The 24880-nt window shown below is 42.1% G+C and overlaps 1 protein-coding gene across 1 annotated transcript; it reads right to left on the minus strand.

Moving 5' to 3' along the window:
• Positions 1-8893: 8893 nt before the first annotated feature.
• On the minus strand, positions 8894-24420 carry LOC311056662 (V-type proton ATPase catalytic subunit A). Its single transcript, XM_084073457.1, has 15 exons — positions 24349-24420; positions 19326-19425; positions 18718-18846; positions 16990-17204; positions 15648-15785; positions 15028-15179; positions 14265-14427; positions 13968-14076; positions 13557-13679; positions 13252-13366; positions 12992-13055; positions 12663-12866; positions 11460-11554; positions 11070-11241; positions 8894-10170 (listed from the first exon to the last, which is right to left on the minus strand). Exons 2-15 carry the CDS (start codon positions 19405-19407, stop codon positions 10078-10080), a joined length of 1854 nt encoding a protein of 617 aa, XP_083929583.1. The 5' UTR covers positions 19408-19425; positions 24349-24420; the 3' UTR covers positions 8894-10077.
• Between the last annotated feature and the right edge of the window lie 460 nt (positions 24421-24880).

The following is a 24880-nucleotide window of genomic DNA, read 5'->3' on the forward strand; positions in this document are numbered from 1 at the left end:
CGATAGTACTCATTGCTATATAGAGTGTTTGTTCAGTAACGGGAGTCATCCATGTCTCTCCAGCTCTTTATTAAACAGAAAATGCATATTCAGGACGGGATAACGATATTATCCAATCAGGATAGGGAACTCAGTCAGGACACAGATTAAAAAAGTGAAATCGGAAGTGATGACACGAATAAATGAGCAGACAAAATTGGAACTGGATCTCTATCAAAATGAAGCTGATAAATGGGTGCTCTCCAAGGGCGCCGATACTGTGGGTGCCTCGGGGCTAAAGCTCCCAGGAGGAATGACGAGCACCCATCACAAACTCATCACAAAAAAAAGAAAAAGAAGAAACCTCCGACATCTACACTTACATTTTTTTTACAGTACATTTTTCGTACCAAATTAACCAAATGAACCGCATAAAAGTAACAAAAGAAACCAAAAAAAGTAACGAACCCGGAAAAAAAATCAAATATTTTACTGGTACTCTCTCCTAATTGGCTGAAATTTTGTCACCTACCTGAAAATGTATTTTTTGTTTATCAAAGAGCTGGAGAGACAGAGAGACCCCTGTGACTGAACAAACACTCTATATAGCAATGATTACTATCAGAATGTAGAGCTTTAACCTTTAATTTAAAGCTTTTTGTTTTAACCAAAAATATCACTTACCCTGGAACTGTGTCATTTTTTGATTTGAGCTAAAAAGCATTATTTTACACTTTGGCTATTCAAAAATAGCAGATACACAAGCTCATAGCGCGGCACCGAGTGCCGCGCTACGAGCTTGTAGATCTGCTATTTTTGAAAAATCGTGAAAATGTGTGCAAATCTTCTGAATATATATATTTTTAAAGCGAACATTTTTTACTCAAATCTTTGATTGATTGATTGATGTACTTTATTTAGTAAGACATGAGAACAGTACATGACAGTACATAACAGTACATGGAAGTACAAATTCGCAATACAAGGTCTACTAAACTGGATAGCTCAGTTAAGCACGTAGCTTGTTTAAGATGAGATCCCCACGCACACAAATCATGATGACATATAGGAGACAGACAGATATACACACTATCTTTGCTTCTGGGGGTCCCTGGAACAAAATATTTTGATGGGGGTCCGTGGCCAAATGCATATAATTTTGGGTGTCCTTGACATGAAAAAGATTGAGCACCACTGATATAGAAACATAGGTTTTTCAGAATACTGTTGAGATTTAGGAGACATGTAGAATCGGCTTCAGGTCTCAACGGGTTAATACAGAATGACTGAAAATACTATGGGTTTAGTCTTATCAATGCTTATAGGTTAAAACGTTTTTTACATGTAAGTGTCGCGAAAACTGTAATGCGATCAATAACATTTTAAAGGTTGTAGCCTATTGATTACTAGATAGTACTGTCTAGACGTGCACTCCACTCTGCACGGCACATGACAGCGCTGGTGCCAGTGTAGGTGCATGCGTCTGCACACATGACATGACACAGACAAAGTCAGATGTGTGTTTAGATGTTTTGTGATGTCATCATCTCTTCACCTGCAGTCTGCAGGCATGCCGTCACCTTTCTATATGGGAGAAGTGAGATTTACCCAGTGGTGGAAAAAGTACTCAAATGTTTTACTTAAGTAAAAGTATCAATACTGCAACGTAGAAGTGCTCCGTCACGAGTAAAAGTCCGGAATTCAGAATTTACTTGAGTAAAAGTACAAAAGTATCGGTATCAAAATGTACTTAAGTAAAAGTACTAAAATGTTTGAAAATAGCAGATCTACAAGCTTACAACGTGTCGCGATGCGACACGTTGTGAGCTTGTAGATCGTCTATTTCATTTTTTTTCCTTTAAAACAATTATCAGATTTTCAAATAGCCGTAGCCTAGTCGCTTCTTTTGGGCTTGTTTTCATAGACCTGGTTGCTTATTTCTCTTGCAAAATCTGGCAACACTGGTTCTGTGTGGTATTTGGCCCAACACCCCCATATGAAAAGACTTTGTGACAGTGGCACAATTATTCAAAATGTTTCAAGATATTTCAACCATTTTCACTTGTTGTCTATTTTCAAATAGCATAAGTATAAAATAGGGTGGTTAAACAGATTTTGAGGCTATATTAAGTTATTTGGTGGGGACCCCCTGGAGCCCCCTTCTGGACCCCACTTTGAGAACCACTGGCATTAACTAATATGGCGGGGGACCACCTGAAACCCTCCTGGACCCCTGAGTGTCCCAGACCTCAATCTGAGAACCACTGGCACACAGTATATAGTATACAGTTCTCTGTTACACCATAGGCAATAGTATCCCTAAAAAAAACCTACTACTATTGTAGGTCCTACTACTATCACTACTACAGTAAGTGCTATAAAGACGTAAAAGATGTTTCTATAGTTGGACGTTTCTTATTAGCCATACCAGTTCCCCAAGCGATAATGTCTAATTTGCTGAAACAAGGACAGTATTTCTACAGGGACAAACTATCTGGGCCAAATCCCCATTCTAAACTCTTATCATGAGAGACACGAGTTCTCTCCCATCATGTTTTGTCTAGTTTTGTTTTTTCTCGACTTAGGTGTAGCGTGTTGTTTAGACATAGATTGTTTACCTGGTATCCAAGTTACATTGTTACTACATTGTTCTCTCTGTACTTTAATTATGTGACTTTAACCTATTGTTTATTGACTAGAGCTCATACTATCTCTGCTTATTCAGAGTTGCTCTGGTTATGATGAGCGTCTACTAAATTGTAAATTGTCACGTTGAGTTAGTGAATAGTGTTTTTGTTTTACACTACTTTGTTTCATACGACTCTCCTTTCACTGCACTGTCTGATCTCTCTGACCTAGAGTAACAGACAAAAGAACAAATGCAACAGCAATGTAGAACAACGCACTGTTGCATAGCCAAAATATACAGCCTCATTTTCACCCACATTTTCTTTTAAACAATATAATTTTGAAATGGATTAACTTTCAAAATTATAGAGACTGCATTGTTTTAGTGAACTCACCTTTTGTTTCCAGTCTTCAGCATTTCTTACAAAAATAAAATCCACCAATAGTATCAAACAGCACTGCCAGAAAAGTAGTCCCCAAGTGTCACGTGTATACTTTCCTGCCAAAAAGTTATGTCAAGTTATATGCTTCAGAAAGATTGACTGCAGTGTCAAGACTATAAATGTAAAACGAACAAGCACAGAAACACAGATTAATCCCTCTTAATCCATCATTAGTACTACAAGCGTGTTGAAAAATGAAATTGAGCCGTGCTCTCTGCCTGGCAGTGGCAGCAGTGAGCGTGTCACCGATGAGAGCGGTGTCGGTAGACGCTGCTCATGTCACAGATTCCCACGCTGCCTGGCCGTCCAGCCAGCTGCACATGCATTCTTTCAGAGGGCACATTACTCGCATTCCTTACAAGTGGTCATCGGCTGTTATATCCTGACCATTGCATTTCACCTGACATTGCATTTCAACATCCTCCTCCTCCTCCTCCTGCAGAAGTTAAGAAATTGTCCTGAAAGCATTCTTGCTTAGTCTGTACTTTATGCTTTATTATTATGGTCTGTCTATTTGCCATTTAAGGTACACCCCAAGGTCTGCTTGGGTAAATATAGGTGCTGTCGGAAGCTTTATTGCCCTTGTCCACAATAGAGGGGGCTATATTGAGGTGTCCGAATGTCCAGCACAAGCCCCTGATAAATCCACACTGAGCCTGAATGAGGCGCCATATGAAAGGCATGACAGGCACTCATGAGGCAGACGTGTGAGGGTTGATCCACAGGGCAGGCCACCCCCCCCCCACACCCATTAGGATCACATTTCTTCACACAAGCAACCTGACCCCCTCCGCTCGCACATGGAACAGTCTGGAACAGTGTAGATCAGCTATTTTCACGATGTTTGCCTCTTTGTTACATCATATTTGCCAATTTGGCCAATTTGCTATTAAAAAGGTCAATTGTAACTTTAGAAATGTGCAGATACCCTGTATACTCTTATACTGTATGTGGGTGTGTGTACTGTTGAGTGAGAAAACAATGTTGCACATTAAGCTAATCATCTGGGGACCCCCAAAAATAATTTGGGGGAACCCCCGACCCCCAGTTTGGGAACCACTGGTGTAGACAATGAATATTGTCCTAGGATAATAATAATAATGCACAAACGTCAACTATAGATGGCGGGAGGAGTTGGACGAAGGCTCTACGTCTTCCCGGTGGGGGCTTCTCACTGGTAGGATACAACAGCAGTGACAACAACACAGAAATGTGTGTGAGGATGAATTAATTGGTGTAACAACTAAATTGGAGAGGAACATGGGTTAAAACCATAGACTGTATAGGTTAAAACAAACAATAAGTTAGAGTTTCCTTTTTTTGTCACTCCGACAATTACACGCCAAGCTTCTATTCCTCCATATTTGGAGAGGGGCTGCCCCGTCCCACCCCGGGTCCACCCCTGGACCACCCAAGAGCAAGTGGAGCATGATGCTGCAACTTGAGAAAGAACATTAAATGAGCAGATGGTTGTGGAACTGCTGTCTCAGAGAGCTCAGAGGGCATGAGGTCATAATTTAGGGGTAAAAGATACTGACAAGTAACACTTATGAAAACGGTCTCTCTGATTCCCAAGATCTACTTCTATCAAAGGGGAAACTCTGACTTGTCCCAGCAATGTCATGTCTCACACTCTGGCGTTCACACCTGAGGGGGTGTGTTGCTGGTGAATAAGCCACTTTTTATCCCTTTTTCTCCCCAATGTATCGTTTATGCCAATTAATTCCTCCCCACACATTTTGTGTTGTCACTGCTGTATCCTACTGACCAGTGGTGTAAAGTAACTAAATACATTTACTACTGTACTTAAGTGCACTATTTCCCATTTCCAGAGTATTTCCCATTTTCAGTAGGCCTACTTTTACTTCTACTCCACTACATCTCAGAGGCAAATATTGTACTTTTACTCCACTACAATTATTTGAAAACTTCAGTTAATAGTTACTTTTCAGATATTAATTATGATATTATGAAACATACATTAACCACTTTAGCCCTATTTTATACCTAGGCTTTTTGAAAATAGCTGATCTACAAGCTCACAACGCGTCGCATCGCATCCCTCCCCCGAAAACGGGCCAATTGCGTTCGCGTGTAGACGCTCGACAAAGCCGGATGCACCGCGGTGGACTCGAACCCACAACCTCCGCGGTGGTGCATGGCACCCGAGCGCACCACTTGGTCCTTTACATTGACGCTAAACCAACAGGCCAGGGCTATGTGCTCACTCATAACCACCTGCTCTGACAGTCATCCTCTTAATCACATGAACCCTTGCCAATCCCTATTCTGGCGGCGAACATTCAGTGAAATTACACCGTAATGAGCTTGTAAATTGGCTATTGGCAAAGAGATTTGTCAAGGGAAAAGGAAGGCCCTTGCTGGGGGACCCCAACTAAATATATAGGGGTTAAGTGGTTAAATAGAAACAGCTTGTAATCACATTCATCAATCAAACTGAATGCACTAAATATATAATTGTCTATAGGCTGAATGGTGAATCATCATCAATAAGCATCAAATTATAGGAAGATAATTAAGCACATTTTGTATCATTGTATTATGAGACAGTAACACAGTTCTCTCATACTGTAGTTCCCCTATGAGTGAGCCACGTTATCATTGGTTGACAGGTCACTAATTGCTTTTCACGCACGCACGCACGCACGCACGCACGCACGCACGCACGCACGCACGCACGCACGCACGCACGCACGCACACACACACACACACACACACACACACACACACACACACACACACACACACACACACACACACACACACACACACACACACACACACACATACAGTATGTAAGATAATTTGAATGATGTTATTATTTGAATTATACTACGCAATGCAATGCGATGTAGATTAGATTAGATTGGCTATTATCACGGACTAAAACAATGCTTGAGTGGTTAAGGTTGAGCGAGACGGGGGGGGGGGGGGGCGGGGTTAAGACATTATGGCTGAGGCAGGGATACACTTAAACAACTGTGAGAAGCCATCATGTCCATAATGTCCAGCTAATGTCCAGATAACCAGCATATGGATGCTGCTCAATCAATGAAGGAGAAGATGCTGCCCTCAGCCCAGTGGATTAGGCGTCCATTAGTCTTGATGGAGGCCGGAAGCGGAGCTACTAGGCCCCCCCTTATCTATTTTGGTCAGATTAATGCACTCAGCAGCAGAGTAAAAACTGAACATAAAGAATTAAACCTTCCTCTCAGCATTTATATCCATAGGAAAGGACGCATAGGAGAAATTAAACCTGACCAAGCACATTGCTTGCTCAGGAGATGCAGGGCCGCATTAATGTCAGAATGGGCCCTAGGCAAAGGCCCCCCCGAGGACGCATGCGCGTGCATGTGTTCCGTGTTTGTGTGTGCGCGTAAATTTGCGGTTTCTTACCGGATTTGTTACTTTTTTGGATGTTTTTGTTACATTAATTTGGTTAATTTGGTTTTATTTCTCAGTAGTTTGTCTTTCAGTATTGTCTTTCAACCCCCCCCCCTACATTGGTTATTTATTTATTTCTGATTCAATGTATCATTGACATTGTAGGTCAGTTCATTGTGTAAAGTTTTCTTTCTTGTTATTTTTTGGAGAGTCCAGTTCTTTCCTATGGATGTGGGCCCTGGCATGGTTTAATTATGTTATGGTTTTATAGGAGTTATCTCTAATTGCTCTCAGAGTGTTTTATATGTTGGTTAAATGTTACTCCTATTGCACAGAATGATCTGCAGTTCATATTAAAGTGACTGGCAGCAGAAAGCTAAATAAAAAAATAAAAATAAGCAGCAGCTTAGGAGCAAGGCGCATTTGAATATGTGTATGGCTGCCTTCTGCATTCTTGCACATTCCCCACTGCTGTTACAGATATCATACCTGCCTTAAGAGGTTTGTCATACCTACCATTCTATCTGTACTATAACTTGATTCTATTTTTTATCTATCATTTATTTTTATTTCTACCTCTTTTTACTTTCATTCATTACTTCTAGTATCATTCATTTTATTATCATCTTGTTGACTACCCGTATGAGAAACACTGTGTAAACCCTCTGGATTTCTCAATTCTTGAAAACAGATTGCAAGATCATGCCTTGATGCTGCCACTAGGTGGCACTAGATACTTGTCTAGAAGAGTTCAGCAATACTTTGCTTATACTTACAAATATCACAAAGATGCATAAACTAATACAATTAAAGACCCTACCATAGCAGAGTGGGCTTATTGCACCTGCATGTGAGCTGTTGCCATTTGCCATTAAACTGTATTGTGGTAACTGGAGCAAAGCAAGAGAAGTTTCCACTGGGTGGATTATGTTACTATGTTGTTTGAACTTGAAGGTAAGAGAAGAAATGTTAAATTATGTAAAATGGAAAGCTTATTCGACCCTCTCTGCTTTCATGAATTGTGAATAGCAGTAATTAGTCACATCAGCATGTCTTTGTGTTGAAAGGACAGCAGGGTCTGAGCTTGTGACTGGAAGAATGATGTCCGGAAAAAATCTGTGTGGAGAAAGTGAATAAAGCTGGCCTTATGTGTACCTCCCAACCAGTGGTGGAAAGTAATGAAGTACATTTACTCAAGTACTGTACTTAAGTACAATTTTGAGGTATTTTTTACGTATTTCCAATTTTCAATACTTTTACTCCACTACATCTCATCGGCAAATATTGTACATTTACTCCACTACAATTACGAGAGAGAGAGAGAGAGAGAGAGAGAGAGAGAGAGAGAGAGAGAGAGAGAGAGAGAGAGAGAGAGAGAGAGAGAGAGAGAGAGAGAGAGAGAGAGAGAGAGAGAGAGAGAGAGAGAGAGAGAGAGAGAGAGAGAGAGAGAGAGAGATCTTTACTGCCTGGTGAAAACATTTAAATAGGCCCATGACATGTCCAACTATATATCAACTTGACTTCTATCATGTGTATCCGCTGGGTTCATGCTTTGAGGAGGAGACAAGGTCAGGGGCTTGTGATTTACAGCCTTCTGTGGTTTGAACGGCACAATAAAGTCCTGTAATCTACCACTATGTGGGACATTTGAATAGCATGACACGCTTGCATGCATGCACGCACACACACAAACACACGCTTGCATTCACGCACGCATGCACGGACACACACACACACACACACACACACACACTTGCATGCATGCACGTACACGTTTGCATGCATGCATGCACACACACTTTTGCTTGCTTGCATGCATGCACACACGCTTGCATGCACAAAATCAGGTTCAAACTTGATATTTTGCTTGTAATATATCGTTGCTGTCGGCCTCTTATCTCCATATTTTAACTTGTGAAATAAACGCCCTACTTCATCATACTACAGCGTCACACAAAAGCATTGAATGTAGCAGATCCACAAGCTTGAAACAGAGCGAAGCAATGTGTTTTGAGCTTGTCGATTTTGGCCTATTTTTTATTTGAATCCTGAAAAGTGCATTGTTCAAAAAAAAGTTTTATCTTCAGCCAAGCAATGGTCTTCAATGTGAAACTCTATATACACAGAGTTGACCGGAGTATATTTATTTTTGAGTTATCTTTGGATTCTGAGATCGTTGACGTTTTAAATGTGCATTTAACTGTAACCTCTGTCCTTTTTACCCTGGTTCAATGTCTCTGCTCAATTAACAGGCCAGTATCCTGTGCCATCCTAGCTGGCATCAGTCCTTAAATGTAAACCAACACAAGTCAATAAATACATGTAATCATTAATGAACAGGTGACAAAAATGACTCTCAAAATGGCAACTCTAAGGATGATTGATGAAAAGTTACTTTAAACCAAAATAAAATAACAAATATTAAACACATTCGCTTTAACATTTTTCCCATTTATTTAGTCGTCATACATCAATTGAAATGTATTTCTATACTTGATACAGTAACGGGTCATAAATATAATATAGTGTGATATCTTCAACAACATAACTAACACGCAACTCATTCACATCTTCACACACACACACAAAAAACAATAACAAATTCAACAACAACAACATGAAGAACAACAACAACAAAGTCACTATTGCGAGGTACTGCAGGAAGAGGACGACATCCTAGCTTCCTGATAAATTACAGCTAATTTAAACTCGTCATACGAAGAAGAATAAATTAGGCTTTAGACACGGAACTGCCCGTCCCTTTACCCTTGTGCCTGTTCCCATTTTTCTATTAATCTATACAGATTGTTTTTACATCGGGGGGGAGGTACTGGGAGCATGCTGCAACTAGTAGTCGCTGTATGTGCGAGGGTAGTACGTAAACTTGATTGGGTTGGCCAAATTATTTTCACAATGACAATACGGATGGAAGTGTAACTTAACTTCCATCCGTACTGTCATTGTTAACCCATTTAGACCGGGAAAGTATCTGTGCCATTTTGGATTTCTTTGGCGCCGTGCTATGAGCTTGTATATCTGCTATTTTTTAATAGCCAAAGAAATCTTAAAATGACAGAGATGCGTCATTTTAAGTTATACTTATGTTGCGTGCCAAAAATGGCAGATTTACAAGCTCACAACGGGTCACGAATGGATGCGACGTGTTGCGAGCTTGTTGATCGGCCATTTTCTCCGTGCAACAGTGGCGTTGCAACTACATGTAAATTAGGCTTGTTAACTGTCTGGTAACGAACTTGTTGTGTCTCGTAACTGAGCTGATCCTGATGCTGATGGAGCGATGAAATGGGACTCGATAACGGCGTGGCTGCTATATTGTCACAGGTCACATATACACTGTACGACTTCCAGCACCTCGTAGAGGCTGACAAAATGCTTACAATGAAATGTAGGTGTACGGTTATGCAAAGTCGGAATGTTGGAAGTTGGATGTAATCACTCGAGGAATGGAAAAAGAAAAAGAGATCCAATGGCCTTCAAGGTAAGACTTTTTGAAAGCAGTTTTGGGGCCACTGGGTTTTTGCACCACCACACCACACCGCACAGCACTGGGGAGTAAAAGAGGAGGGAGATGATGAGAGTCAGTGATGGAGGGCTCCTGGTTCATTCTTCCAGGGTTCGGAAGGCGTTCTGCATGTCCTCCAGGAGCTGGGCGTAGTCTGCTTTGATCTTGGCCTCGCCGTCCTTCACCGGGTCCTGAAGCACACAAATAAAACGCATTAATAAAAAGGAAAGTACATTAGATTCATAAAACAGAACTAAAACAATGCACAAGATGTAGTTCATGTTTATACAGAGAGGGGGCAGCATAGGTATATCAAAACGAGAGTGATAGTTGCTGGTCGATTTCTTGTCATGTTTAGAATCGATTGTCTTCGTTGCTTAACTCAAGCACAGAATGCACAAACCTGAGAAAATCAAACATCAGAGCTTTCATCCTACTGTACGTTGATAAAGTCTGTTAATCACTTTCAACCTGGCATCCTTAATATTTTTCTAAACCTATGTTCTTCATTCCACTTGAAGAAATCGCAGATTGAGGCCTTTGCTTTTATGAAATATCACCATCAGTAGGTTTTTTTTTTTTTTAAATGGAAGATGCTTCTGAACATGCAATCTGTAGCTAGTTTGACCAATTCAAACACTCTTTAATCTAATCTATTCTATTGCTGAGAGAGAGAGAGATCAACCAGGTGCTCAATGGATAAAAGTTGAGTTAAAAACGTAGAATCGGAAAGCACTCAAAGACATTGCGTAGGAGAGGCCTTAAAATCAAGGTACTTTAATGTCTATAAAATGTTAAAAGCCCCCAAAAATTGTAGACATGATTAAAGTACCTTGATTGTATGCCCTCTCCTCGTTATTTATTTTTTGAGTGCTCAGATCTTTTCTATTGCTAGTTTGAACACTTCAATTACACTTTCATCTTAAAATAACTAATAACCGAAAATAGCCTAACCTACAGTACAAGCTCGTAAATCGGCTATTTTTGACATGCGACATGATTCCATTGACAACGTCGGTGGAATCGAAATGAATGAAATCAGTCGTGGCGACTGAGAACTTTAATCCATGAGGTACGACGTGTGCAGCACCTTGAACTTCATAGAGCTGATCTTGTAGAGGATCTCTCCCATGTGCTCCCTGATCATGGACCACGTGATCTTCTGGTCGCTCTGTGCCGTGGTCTCCACGGCGTGCCGGGCCATGTCGTAGAACGCTATCATGTTGGACAGGATGCCCACCGTCTTGTAGAACGGACAGAATCTGTGTGTGGAAAGGAGTAAAAACAGTCAAAGCCCTGTTAAGTCAGCTGGGCAAGGAATGGAAAAAGGTACTCTACAACAAGGGTTCCCAAACTTTTCAGGCTGCAACCCCCCAAAATAGTCATATTTTTTTGGGGGTCCCCCTGAAGGTCCCGACCCCCACTTTGAGAAGCAATGCACTACACATTAGTGTTTGGTTGGGGAGATTTGTTTTTTTACCTGTCGTAGGGGGTGTAACCGTTCTGTTGCAGAAAGTCGTCCTTAAGCAGCTTAGCGACCTCTAGTGTTATCTTGTCCGACTCAGCCAGAGATGCCTGTTTAGACCACAAACGGGATGAGAAATTAGTGGGGATGGACCATTTGAGGAGGTTTTACTCATAGGCTCATTAATCAAAAGACAGGGTTCCCACACATTTTTAGCAATGAATTTCCAAAACTTTTCCAAAACTTTTCCAGAATATTTAGCCCAATTTCCAGGCCTATATGACAATCATTCGGCGCAATAATGTGTCTCTTACTCCTATGTAGAATGCCCAAAGATAGGCAGTGTAGCAAAAATAAAGTTTGAGACATACATTAGGCTGTCGTCACACAGCCCGTTCGGCGAAAAACTACTTATGTTACATATTTTGTGTAATATTATTCATGTTTATGAAAATGTTTTGTTTTAGCAAAATCAATAGCCAAAAACAATGCATAGCCAAATATTTTTCCAGGACCCTTGATAAATTCCAGGACCTTTGATGATGTTTGAACAATTTCAAACCTTTTCCAGTACTGGATTTTTTTATTTTTTTTTCAAAATATTTCCAGGAATTTCATGACCGTGGGGACCCTGAAAATATTTAATTAATCAGATTAACTGACTTGATGGAAGTCTTTTTAAGCCATCAGGCAGTGGGGTAGCGGGCCTGTATTTTACACGTCACAATTCAAAAGGACCAGTGGTCCATCTTTACATTAAAGAGTTAAATTAACACTGCATCTTACACTGTACAGTGAAACAGCTCTCAAATCATCACTCTTTTATAAACAAATGCCAAAAAAACTAACAGATTCTGACAATAATTATGTAACAGCAGTATTTTAACATAACAATGTCAACTTCTTGTTGCCGTTTACCATTTGAAGATCCTGATCTGGATCCACGGATCGTCTTCCCGATTCAACTAGTAGAATCAAATTTGTGAATCTGCTTTGTTTGCAATTGTTTGTGAGATAAAAGAGTAACTTTGAGACCCATTTCACTGTGCAGTGTAAGTCAACGAGGAGACTATTTTGGAATATTAATTTCAAATCCACGGAGCAACTATTGAAGACACATCAACAATGTTTTGAGATACTGTACATAATGGCAAAGTAACTACACAACCCGAGTCTCCACCAAAGTGTAATTTGCTTTAATGTGTCTTTCATCCTCACCTTGCCAACAAGCTGCACGATCTCGGCCAGGTCCTCCTCTTCCTGTAGGATCTCCTTGGCCTTGGTGCGGAGAGGCACGAACTCGGGGAAGTGCTTGTCGTAATACTCGTCCAGAGCACGTGTGTACTTACTGTAGCTGATCAGCCAGTTAACAGAGGGGAAGTGCTTCCTCTGGGCCAGCTTCTTGTCCAAACCCCAGAACACCTAAAAAAAAAATGTAAAAAAACTAAACTGAATGCATTGCAAGTATGAAACTAAACAAAACTAAACTAAACGCTGCCAACATAAAACGTGGTCAAACCTGACATGGTCTAGAAATGAGAACATACCTGAACAATACCCAATGTGGCTGAAGTCACAGGGTCTGAGAAGTCTCCACCAGGGGGCGATACGCTGAGAAGAATTAACATTGTTATTAAATTGGAGCACTATACAGTGGGACAACTAGAGGTGCAACAGTTAATCAATAGTTGCAGACGATAAGCAATAGTTGCACAATATTCGGACAACCATAAACATTTTGACATGGAACAGCAGCAGAGGCCTAGTCACAGTAAAATAGACCAGAAATGTTTTGTGCAGAACTCACGCTCCTACGATGCTGACGCTGCCCTCTCGCTCTGGGTTTCCGAGGCACTTGACACGTCCGGCACGCTCGTAGAAGGACGCCAGCCTGGCACCAAGATATGCAGGATAACCACTGTCTGTAGAGCACAGGACACACAACCAGGTGGAAACCAATACATTTTAAACTTTGGAGCATCACCCAGTGTGCAGACTTTATTCTTTTTGGATTCTGACCGGCACCTGGAACTTCAGTGAGTGGATGTGCGTGCTTTATTGTTTGTTTCTAAGAATGAGGATGCACATTCCCTTGGAGCGAGAGGGACTCACCGGCAGGCATTTCAGCCAATCTTCCAGAGATTTCCCTCAGAGCTTCAGCCCATCGGGAGGTGGAGTCGGCCATCATACTGACGTTGTAGCCCATGTCTCTGAAGTACTCGGACAGTGTGATCCCTGCGGAGACAATTCATTTGTGTTCAAACCTTCATTAGACACAGTGAGGAGAAAAGGTTCATAGGTTCGGTGTTTACTGTCCGAAGAAAGAGTTTTTCATAGGACATGACAAAGAAGACTAGACTCGGACAACAAGAACCTCCATCACAACACATAATCATGTGTATAGACCTCCTTTAGAGGCCGACCTCTTCCAAGTGGGACCAGAGAGACCAGGGTGTGTGGTTGCATGTGATGACGATACACTAAAGAATATGGTAGTTGTAGCTGCAGGCCTAGTTTGTTTACCTGTGTAAATGGAGGCCTCTCGTGCAGCCACAGGCATGTTGGAGGTGTTGGCAACCAGAGCGGTTCTCTTCATGATGCTCTCCTCCTTACCGTCCACTTCCATTGTGAGCTGTTGGACAGGGATATATATTCACTAACTGGGACATTTTATAGGACTACGAGATTAACAAAAAAAAACTGACAAACATGACAACTTGCAGTGTGCAAGTGGCACTTAATCTAGAAATATGTCTGCTCTACCAAGACAGAATAAATGAACGTATCATATCATAAATGTGTATATATTGCTTGACGGACCTCAGGGAAGTCCCTCAACACTTCAGACATTTCGTTTCCTCTCTCTCCACAGCCCACGTAGATGATGACATCACTGTTGGAGTACTTGGACAGCGACTGTGAGATCACCGTCTTTCCACATCCAAAGGCGCCTGGTATAGCAGTGGTACCGCCCTGCACGCAACTGTGGAATAATGGACACATCACTTTAGCTTCCTGGGTGAGTTAAAGTATAAGATATCTGGCCTGTTTGGTTTATGCTCTGATGAGCAGTGTTCTCATTTTGAACATGTGTTCAGTAACGGGTAAATCTATAACATTGATTACTATCAGAATATAGCAGACGCATCATTTCAGAAAAAAATTGGGGTGGCAAAAGCATGTTGAAAAAAGCTGTTGTTGTTGGTGAAAAGGAGATCATGTATAATGATATTGACTGTAGCCCAAATGATCTATAATGATGACATACCCAAAATGCTAAAGAAAAATTACAGTTGGGGAAAATATGCATAAAAAGAACAGAATTTTAAACGTGAACACTAGGGGATGGGCAACTGCCATCCCCTGAGACCCAAAATGATAGCCTGGTAAACCACCCTGGTCACGTGAATTCACATTTTCAAAATGTGAATTCACGTGACCGGGATGGTTTACCAGGCTACAAAAATTACGCCCCTGGAATATAGTTTTTTTTACAAAACACTTTTTGCTTCAACCAAAAGATATCACTTACAGCACCTTCAACATTGGGGCCAAATAAAAGGAGGGGGGGGGGGTTACTCACGGGAACAGAGCATCCAGAACTCTCTGTCCGGTCAGCAGCGGGTGATTGGCGGGCAGCTTCTCTGTGACTGGACGGATCTGTCGTACGGGCCACACCTGAATCATGGTGAACTTCTCCTTTATCCCTTCAAATTCTAGCTCCAGAACCACATCCTGGTGCACACACACACAAAGAGACACACACGTCAGAAAAGTCACATCATGAATGGGTTCTCTCTGGATGAAACTGGTGTCCCACCTGAAAATGTATTTTCTGTTTACTAACGAGCTGTAGAGATCCCTGTTACTGAACAAACACTCTATAGCAACAGATTACAGATCAGAATGTAGAGCTTTAACTCTTTAACAAAAACCTTGTTGTTTTAACCCATTGATACCTGGAACGCATCTGTGTCACTTTAGATTTCATTGGCTATTCAAAAATAGCAGATCGACAAGCTCGTAGCGCGGCACCGAGTGCTGCGCTACGAGCTTGTAGATCTGCTATTTTTGAAAAATCGTGAAAATTATTTTTTTATATTTTTTTCCGAAAAATTAGTTAGGATTTCGATTTTTTTTTTATGCGGCCTCAGGTCTTAAAGGGTTAACCAAAACAAATGACCATCTTGAAGAGCCACTCACCGAGACGTCGTAGTGGCCCGGCGGGGCGAGGTAGGTGACGGTGCCTCTGTTCCGAGGCGGACACATCAGCTTGTGTTTGATCAGGGTGTTCTCGAACACCGTGCCATAGATGTCACCGCCTGTGATGTGACTGCCCACCTAGAGAGAGCAAAGTAAAGCACAACACAACATGCCGTCAGCAGCAGGGCAGCGCACACTCATCCTTCACCAGATTTTGTTTGGCTAAAACCACCAAGAAATGCACACAACACATTCTGAATTAGCGATGTGTGAAAAAAACAGATAGTTTTTCCAACCAGTTAGCCGACAAAATGATTCAGATAATTAGTGATTACAAACATGATGATGATAATAATGATAATAGAAATGTACGGTGTAACCTAGTTATGATGACCCACATAGCCAGCCCAAAAATGCATTTACACAGAAATAACTTATCAGAATGGCAGATGCTTAGGCTCCTTTAACACATTCCCTACCAGAGGTCTTTTTTTTTTTTACTTCCCCCACTGCCAATGTTAAAAACAAAAAACACAGGAGCCGAGATACAGGATTTTAAAGTAAAAAGTTAACCAAGGAGTGAATGGAGCTAGAAATCTTTGGATGGCTATATCTATGGTTCTGTGTGGATAAATTGAAAATTGAAAAAAAAAATCATTCACGGTTATACTCGTGACTGGCAGGTAATGTGTTAATAGGCAATAGGGTTCCCTTCACAGCTTGACCTGATCCAGGCTACTGGTAGCTTGTAGGCTAGTCTACGTACAGTAGGCCTACTTAATAAATACAAGTATTTATTAAGGAAGATTAACATGTGTTCTGGTGTCTATCCAGTAGTGCACAGTCGGTTGAGCACAAGGTTTGCTGCCTTAATGCCCGAGGAGCAACCAACCGCATTAGAGTTCTTTGCGTCCCTATCTGTGTGTAACAGACACAAAGTGCTTTATTTTAAGTCATTTAGCATGTTGCTCGTGCTGCTGTTGTATTTGAGCGCCGTTTCACAAAGTTTACATGGACCTGTGTCATCATCCTTTGTGAAACGTTCACAAACCAATCTACTGCTTTGTGGGGTTCATTTTCCTTCACTCTCGCACTCTGATCAACTACTAGTAGACAGTGCAGAAATGTCTTCTATGCTGAATATGTATTTCTTATGCAAAGTAACCAATAAGTTGCATATTGTGATTTATTTTACGGCAAACCGGCTGTTTCTTGGCAGTTGGCACATGGTGGTGGAGACTCATTTTAGTGTTCATGATGTAACGAGTCATGCATAGCGGGCCATTAGCATGACAGGAAACCCTAAAAAAGAAAAACATTTCTAATCATATAGGTTTCTTACTCTGAGGCTCTGGCCCGGAGAGAACTCCCACTTGATGTCTCTGTTGAGAGCACCAAAGTTGACTCCCCTGGGGATGTAGATGCTCTGCGTGACGTCGTTGATGTCCTTGAGCGGCCGCTGGATGCCGTCAAAGATGGAGCCCATGCACCCTGGTCCCAGCTCCACCGAGAGGGGCTTCCCTGTCCGGAGGACGGGGTCGCCCACGGACACGCCCGCTTCAGCACTACGTTAAGGAAAAAGAGAAAAAGACCCCCATACAACAGCACAGGAGAACAAACCCGTGGCGTCTAGCTGAAATGGGTAAGCATTTCAGTACCATAACAGACCAATGTATGTCTTTCTTACCAAATGGGTTCCCAGATCGGGTAATCCCTAACCCTAGCTACCCTTGTTGATGAGTTTTGGGCTGTGTCCAACATCACTCAGTACTCCCTCCTCCTTATATAAAGTTCAATGTAGGAGACTATAGTGAACGGCAAAAACAAATAATAAATGAACCAACCAACATTTCGGACACTACACGGGTCGCCTTTGACTATGTCATCGCTGTCAACCAGTTAAAATGTGCTAGATTAACGTTGGCATTTTTCTTTCAGGGCAATGCACGGTTGTACAAGGGTAGTTGCACAGCAGTTGTACCCTACTTTTCACGATGGATCGTGGGATAAAATGTGTCCGCTATACAGGGTATAATAATGGTCACTATATACTGTATGTAGTCAGGAATGATTTCAGACGGACACAGTCTTGGTGTTGCAGGGGCCAGCTTGGGAGAACCTTGTTCAAGACCACAGCATGTAGCGGAAATATGAAATAGAATATGAATGACATACTGTATGTGAGTTTGCTTTAAAGTAGGGATGTCCGATTTTATCGGCCTCCCGATATTATCGGCCGATATTAGCATAAAAATTGATATCGGGAAAATATCGGTATCGGTTTTTGAAAAAAAAAAAATTTTTTTTTTTTTTTTTTTTTTTTTTTTGGCTTTATAAATAAGTTACAGGAGTTCTTACTGTATATGGTGTGTGTGATATGAAATTTGAGCTTACCCTAATCACAATAATCCCCGCATATATCGGTATCGGTTGATATCGGTATCGGTAATTAAGAGTTGGACAATATCGGTATATCGGTTATCGGTAAAAAAGCCAATATCGGACAACCCTACTTTAAAGTAAGCTCCTCTACCACCTCCAAGAGCGCACTTGTTGCCGGAAGGTTCCCTGTTCTAGTCCCCAGATCAGCAGGAATAATATGGGTGGGGTTAGTGAATGGCCACCCCTCAACAACGCTGAAGTGCCCTTGAGCAAGACACATTAAAAAATAGCAGATATACAAGCTTATAGCACCGCACTTGTTTGTAGATCTGCTATTTTTGAAAAATCTTGAACATTTGTGCAAATATTTGAATATCTATTTTTTAAAGGGAATTTTTTGACTCAAATCTTTGCTTCTGGGGGGTCCCTGTAAACAAATATTTTGAGATGGGGTCGGCGGACAAATACATATAATTTTGCGGGTCCTTGACATGAAACGGTTCGAGCACCACTGACATAGCAACATACGTTTTTCAGAATACTGTTAAGATTTAGAAGACATTTGTAGAATCCTCCGGTCTAAATGGGTTCATGTGTGTGTCTGTTTATGTGCAGGGCATTGCTGTAAATGAGCACTTGTGCTCAGCTACTAGTTGGGTAAATATGTTTTTTTTTGTACGAAGGATACAGGTCTCCTCGTAGACCTGGATTGTTGCCATGTCTCCCTCTAAGCGAATGATCTCACCAACCAGCTCACAGTGGCCCACGCGCACCAGCTCGTACATGGCTGCTCCTGCCATCCTAGTGGCCGTCACCACTGTCCAGTGAAAGGGTTAAACGGCACAAAGACAAGGAAGAAATGATTAGAGACTTGTAGCATCTGAAGAAGAAAACAATTAATATAAGAGGGAACCAGTGTTGATTTTGTCGACTAAAACTATGACGAAAAATGCCTTATAGTCTATAAATAAAAACTAAATAAAAAACTAATTATGATGACTAAAACTAAGACATAATATATTGACAATTTTGTTAACAAATGCAAACTAGATTAAAATGTTAGTGTGGGACTTAAGCCATTGAAAAGTCTTAACAAGAGCTTGTGACTAAATAATAACTACACTGGATCCATTGGATTTTTTTTAACTTCCTGAAAAGTAATGGTTTTGGCCATACAAGGTTTCCACCTGAAAGTGATGATATATCGCAGACTTCTTTGTTCCTAATTAATCCTAAAGTGATCATTTGTCATTATGTAGAAATAATCTCTCCCACGTTGTTGCTCATTAACCATACCTGGACCAGACACTCCATGTACAAATCCAAACTGGCTTTCTTGGTCTTCATCCTGGATCTTAGGAAGTTTAGAGGTGTCCATCTTGAAAGTTGGTGTATCCTGCAACATGCATTGAACAGTAACATGTGTCAAAAAACATCAGTAATTGGTGGTAGGGCTGGGTATTGCCTACAACCTCACGATACTATACGTATCATGATACGATATATATCGTGATACGCATTGATTTTGAATAACCGTGTCCTACTAAATTGAGTCCTAGACCATCGATTGCCTATGTTTTTGACCAATATATTTCTAACTTAGTTAATAACATTTCAACAAAAAGCAAGGAAAAGAATACAAATAAAAATAATGTTTTGATGGATAAACGCAAAAGATTTAATCATATACATCAATAAATGCAAATGAAATACTATTTACTTTTTTTTTTACTGCAACTCATGACTGAGACTCAGACACACAAAGACACCATCGCTGATGTTTTGTTTTCTTTTAAGCCACGTCACACACAGCATTTCCAATTCCTGCCGTATCGATATGGTAGCCTCTGTATCGATACGATTATCGGCAAGGCATACAATACGATAACTGAGCACAGCCCTAATCGGTGGGCTAGGACTCTCCAAAATCTTAATCGGACCCAGAAGTCTGACATCGTCAGGTTCTAAAAACAGGGTCCGCAAAACAAACAAAAATCATCATCATCACTGCACAACCAGACCATCTAACTATATAAATGGCGACCAACTTCCGCACCCTCGGTGTCCACACCCCACAGCTCTGTTATCGACTAAACAACGCACCGCCAGACCACATGTCGGCAACTGACTCGCCACGGCGGCCGCGCAGAATTTACGCCTCGCGTAGGGGACATCTCACTGCTAACTACACCTTTTCCACCGCGCAACATAATTAATTCTACTCACCAAATGTCGGACAAAACGGAAGGGGAGGCAGCTTCGTACCGTTTACCGTGCGCACGACCTCATCACCACAACAGCACGCAGCCGCTGCGGGGTTTTTTTCCTTTTTTTCCAACATTTTTTTTTGGTCACCATTTTCTCCAGGCACCATTTCTGGTGTAACGTCGGGTGTTTCTTTTCACCAGCCAATCACCTTTCACGTTGCCACGTCCGTTGCCACGTCGCGCTGACGTACGCTAAACAAGCGCTGCCGTGCGCACAATGCAAACGAGCCCAAAGGCGCGCAAAAATAAGCCGACCATTGCTTAGACACAAAGGCAGACCTGGCAACGCAGCCTACGCCAATCATGTGTGAGAGATCTACAAGCTATGGGGCAGAGACGCCACCGTATCTTAGCAACAACTACAGCGCTCACTCTCATTGGTCGTGTCACGCTAAGAGCAGTCTCCAGACAATGGCATCGCAGACAGCTTGCTGTTACTGCTGTAGCCATCACAGGCAGTTGCAGCACGACGGACAGGGCGCTGTGATAGCTGCCATGTCGCTAACGCTAACCTGGTTGTCATGCCTGCAGCGGCTGTGCAATCACTTTGTCAACAATGCACGTTCGTGTGGTGAATGTCTATATTGCTGCTCAGTTCGTCCATTGTACATGGTGTATGTTTGTGTGTGTCTTCTGGAGAACTAGCTCCATAAAGAACCTCTCACTCCGCTATACAGCTCCGAGATGAGGTTCTATGTCGTCCTCTCCCAGGATCGGTCGAACGTCCGCCAAGGCTCCGCTGTTTACCCTTTTGTAAACGTCGTATCCCAAAACTAATGGTAGATTCCAAATCTCACGGATGTTTTAGGTTTGGACCGGAGCATAATATTTTAGGTCAGGGACGAAACTACCCGTTTAAATAGCTTATTTTGTCAGCCTGTGGCCATGTTTCCCATTCAACCCGGAAAATCCCCCTACGTCCGCTGCCAGTACTGCTCCCGTTTTGGCTACAATGGGAAACATGGCCACAGGCTGACTAAATAAGCGATTTAAACGGGTAGTTTCGTCCCTGACCTAAAATATTATGCTCCGGTCCAAACCTAAAACATCCGTGAGATTTGGAATCTACCATTAGTTTTGGGATACGACGTTTACAAAAGGGTAAACAGCGGAGCCTTGGCGGACGTTCGACCGATCCTGGGAGAGGACGACATAGAACCTCATCTCGGAGCTGTATAGCGGAGTGAGAGGTTCTTTATGGAGCTACTGGAGAACTATGTAGCTCCACAGCAACTACAGTAACTAACGTAATGGCAGGACCGCCCCGTGCAACGCATGTTAGGCTGCATTATGGTCATGTAGTAATTTCAGATAATTTCGCTCCGATTACAGCAGTGTTTATCAACCCTTTCACGCCCCAAATACACGTACTTGATCTGGGACCCCCCCATTCTGTTTGACTCCGTTCCACAAGTAAATATTGTGAAAATAGCCGATCTACAAGCTCGCAACGCCTCACGTTGACAGGCTTTGTAAGCTTGGAGATCGGCTATTTTCTACATGATTGCCTCTTTCTTACATTCTTTGCCAATCTGGCCCATGTTTTCATAGTATAGTTTATTGACTACTTCTGTTGCAGAAATGGCCATTTCCTTTACTTTCGTTTTTTTATTGTCTCCGCCAGGCCGAAAGGCATGGCGCAAGACTATGTTTCACCCCCTGTCCGTCCGTCTGTGATAGCTAATCTCTCACATCGTTGACTTGATCGCAGCAAAATAACAGCCCGATGTGGAGAGTCAGTGAGAGCTGGATAAACGACGTAAAATGTGTCAAAAGGAGTCTGTACGGCTGTCGATAAATGAACACATGACGTCGGTGGGAGAGGAGATATTGTGTCTTTTGGACAAACAGCAGCGTGGTGCTGATGTTTGTTGTGTGAAGCAGCTTAATGTCAGAGTGTTTGTGTTGGAGCGCCTCAGTGCGGCTGCAGAGTTCATGTGCAACCTCTTCCAGAGAGACACAGAGACACTAGAAACTCTGCTGGGGAAAAAAAACACTGCTGGCCATTGACTTTCAGATGGACATTGATCGCCACACTGCAGGTATATCTGCTACACACACAACATCAAACTACACACTGCAGGTATGATGCAGCGTTTGCATTACAGCCAGCATGCCAGCGTAGTTCCCATATGGTTTCAAGGTGGGCTAAACCATATGGACCCCATGTCAGCAATGTCAGCGGCATCCACTTCAGTCCCAACTGCGATGCCCATGCAGGCTATAAGTAGCTTCTACCTGGCCCTTAGGTGGGCCCCAACTAGCCATGTTTATGTGGTACCAAGGCGAGTCCTAACTGGGTTTGCCCATGCAGGCTTTAACCGGGTTCTACCTGGGCCCTAGGTGTACCCTAACCAACCACAGTGCAGTGCCCATCGCTCCAATTGTTGTGACGTCAGGGCTCTCAATACTGCACATTGGTGGAGGAGGAGGGGCCGCAGGGCGACTGCACACATCGCTGAACCAATGGTAGCCCACGGATGTTTCCTCTGGGGATTTACAATCTGCCCCTCTATGCCACATATCATCCGCACTACAGGGTCTTCACTGACCGAGCCACGGCCCCACTGACCCTCATGACGCTACGCCACTTAAACGTGCGGCAGCATGCGCTGGGTTGCCAGGTTTGCACAGCCAGCGCCAGAAACAAGCAACCACCTTCATGAAAAAAAAAAAAACACCGAAATGGTCCGCAATGTTCCAGGGGTGTCCCCGCGCGTCCCAACACTCCACAGGGGGTCAGTGGACCATCAGGGGGTCCGCGGACCCCCTGTGGACCCCCTGAAACATAACAAATATTATTTCTTCAAATTTTTTCCTTTTTCAAAAAAAAATTTCCACAGTTTTACTCCGGCGATTTGGGTCCCCCAATATACACACGGCCACGCTGGGCCCCGTGCGCGGCTGGGGTTGAGGGGGGCGTAGCCCCCCGAAACTCTAGTCTAATATAAATCTACTTGCAAGTTATAATCACCAGGTGAAATAAACCCTTACACCTGGGAGCACACTATCTAACCTTTATTACAAAACAGGAGCTGTTCAGACTGCAGCAGTAACACATAGATTTAGTCAGTTCGTTTAAAAGACAGAGGCCAGACAATAATAATGGTCTGAATGTCTGACTTGACTATTAAACACCAATACGAGCAGTTATGATATAATACCTTAATACGCTCTGTCAAAAGAGCTGTGGTTAGCTTAATGCAGTGCTTCTCAAAGTGGGGTCTGGGGACCCCCAGGGGTCCATGGGGGGGTTCCAATGTGTCCTCACTCCTCAGCAAAAGGAGGAACATGGTTTAACCATTTTGTACTTCAGCTATTCGCTGACACGTCAGACATTTAGATCAGTTATTTCTTTTGAAAAATGTGGACTTTAACCACATTTTATACTTTTGCTATTAAAAAATAGCAGATATACAAGCTCATTGTAGATCTGTGTTTTTTGAAAAATCCTTGGCACAAAATATTTTTGAGATGGGGGTCCACAGCCAAATACATATCATTTTGGGGGTCCTTGACATGAAATAGTTTGAGAACCCCAGGCTTATACTGTATACAGTGTCAGAATGAATGAGCAGTACTGTAGGGTGTCAATCAGCTGATGTACATGATGATGCTAGCTGTAGTGGTGTTACTAGCAAACCTTTGCTCAAGTTCAAGTTCATCCATTCAAACACAAAACGTTATGGTTTACTGTCACTGAGACCCAGTCAGTGGTATTATTATTGATCATCTATGTTTTTGATCAGACATCGATCAATGTGTGAGGTTTAGTCAATTAGTGTAGTGTCAGTGTGTAGGTGTAAAGCTGATTTGTATGAGCGCTAGCCTGTGTGTGTGTGTGTGTGTGTGTGTGTGTGTGTGTGTGTTTCGGTCAGGTGACCACCAGCTAGTGACTCAGTTTACATTTCATTTAGATGTTCACACTGACCACGAATCATCAGTATTAATTGACAATCATCAGATTAATGCACGAGAAGAACAGCAACGATAGACTGCATTATTATTATCATCTGATAAATGAACAAATAAACCATGATAATAAATAATACCTTGTGTTCCTTGCTGTTGATCCAGGCTGTTTGTGTGGCTGTGGCGACCGTGGAGGATCAGGGACAGGGTTGCCAGGTTTTTTTTGCGAGAGAAACAAGCAACCGGGTCTATGAAAACAGCTACATGAGACCTTTAATTTAAAACCTAGCCTTGGATCAAGACTATATCATAGAGATGTATTTTAAAATGTCCAAGGCTACTTTAAAACTATAAATATCGGCTGTTTGAAAATAGCTGATTTACAAGCTCACAACGCGATGGAATGCATTGTGAGCTTGTAGATCTGCTATTTTGTTTTTGTTTTTTATCTTGGAAAAAAAGTGATTAATGTTGAATATATTTTTTATATATTTTAACACAAATCTTGTATGGGAGTCCTTGGGCACAAATATTTTTAGATGGGGGTCCATGGACAAATACATTCATATTAATTTGGGGGTCCTTGCCATGAAAATGTTTGGGAACCACTGGTTTAAACAACATTTAGGAGGCAAACCTAAACAAACCCTTTAGAAACTAAACAAGCCCCAA

The sequence above is a fragment of the Gymnoscopelus microlampas genome (assembly GCF_963454915.1).
Source record: "Gymnoscopelus microlampas genome assembly, chromosome: 12".
In the NCBI taxonomy this organism is placed as follows: Eukaryota; Metazoa; Chordata; class Actinopteri; order Myctophiformes; family Myctophidae; genus Gymnoscopelus; species Gymnoscopelus microlampas.

Coding starts and splice junctions, on each gene's coding strand:
- LOC311056662 (XM_084073457.1), bottom strand. CDS start 19,407: ATGGACACCTCTAAACTTCCTAAGATCCAGGATGAAGACCAAGAAAGC. Junction 17,205..18,717: donor CCAGGTCTACGAGGAGACCT/GTATCCTTCGTA, acceptor GTAGTGCTGAAG/CGGGCGTGTCCGTGGGCGAC. Junction 14,428..15,027: donor GTTCTGGATGCTCTGTTCCC/GTGAGTAACCCC, acceptor ATTATTCCACAG/TTGCGTGCAGGGCGGTACCA.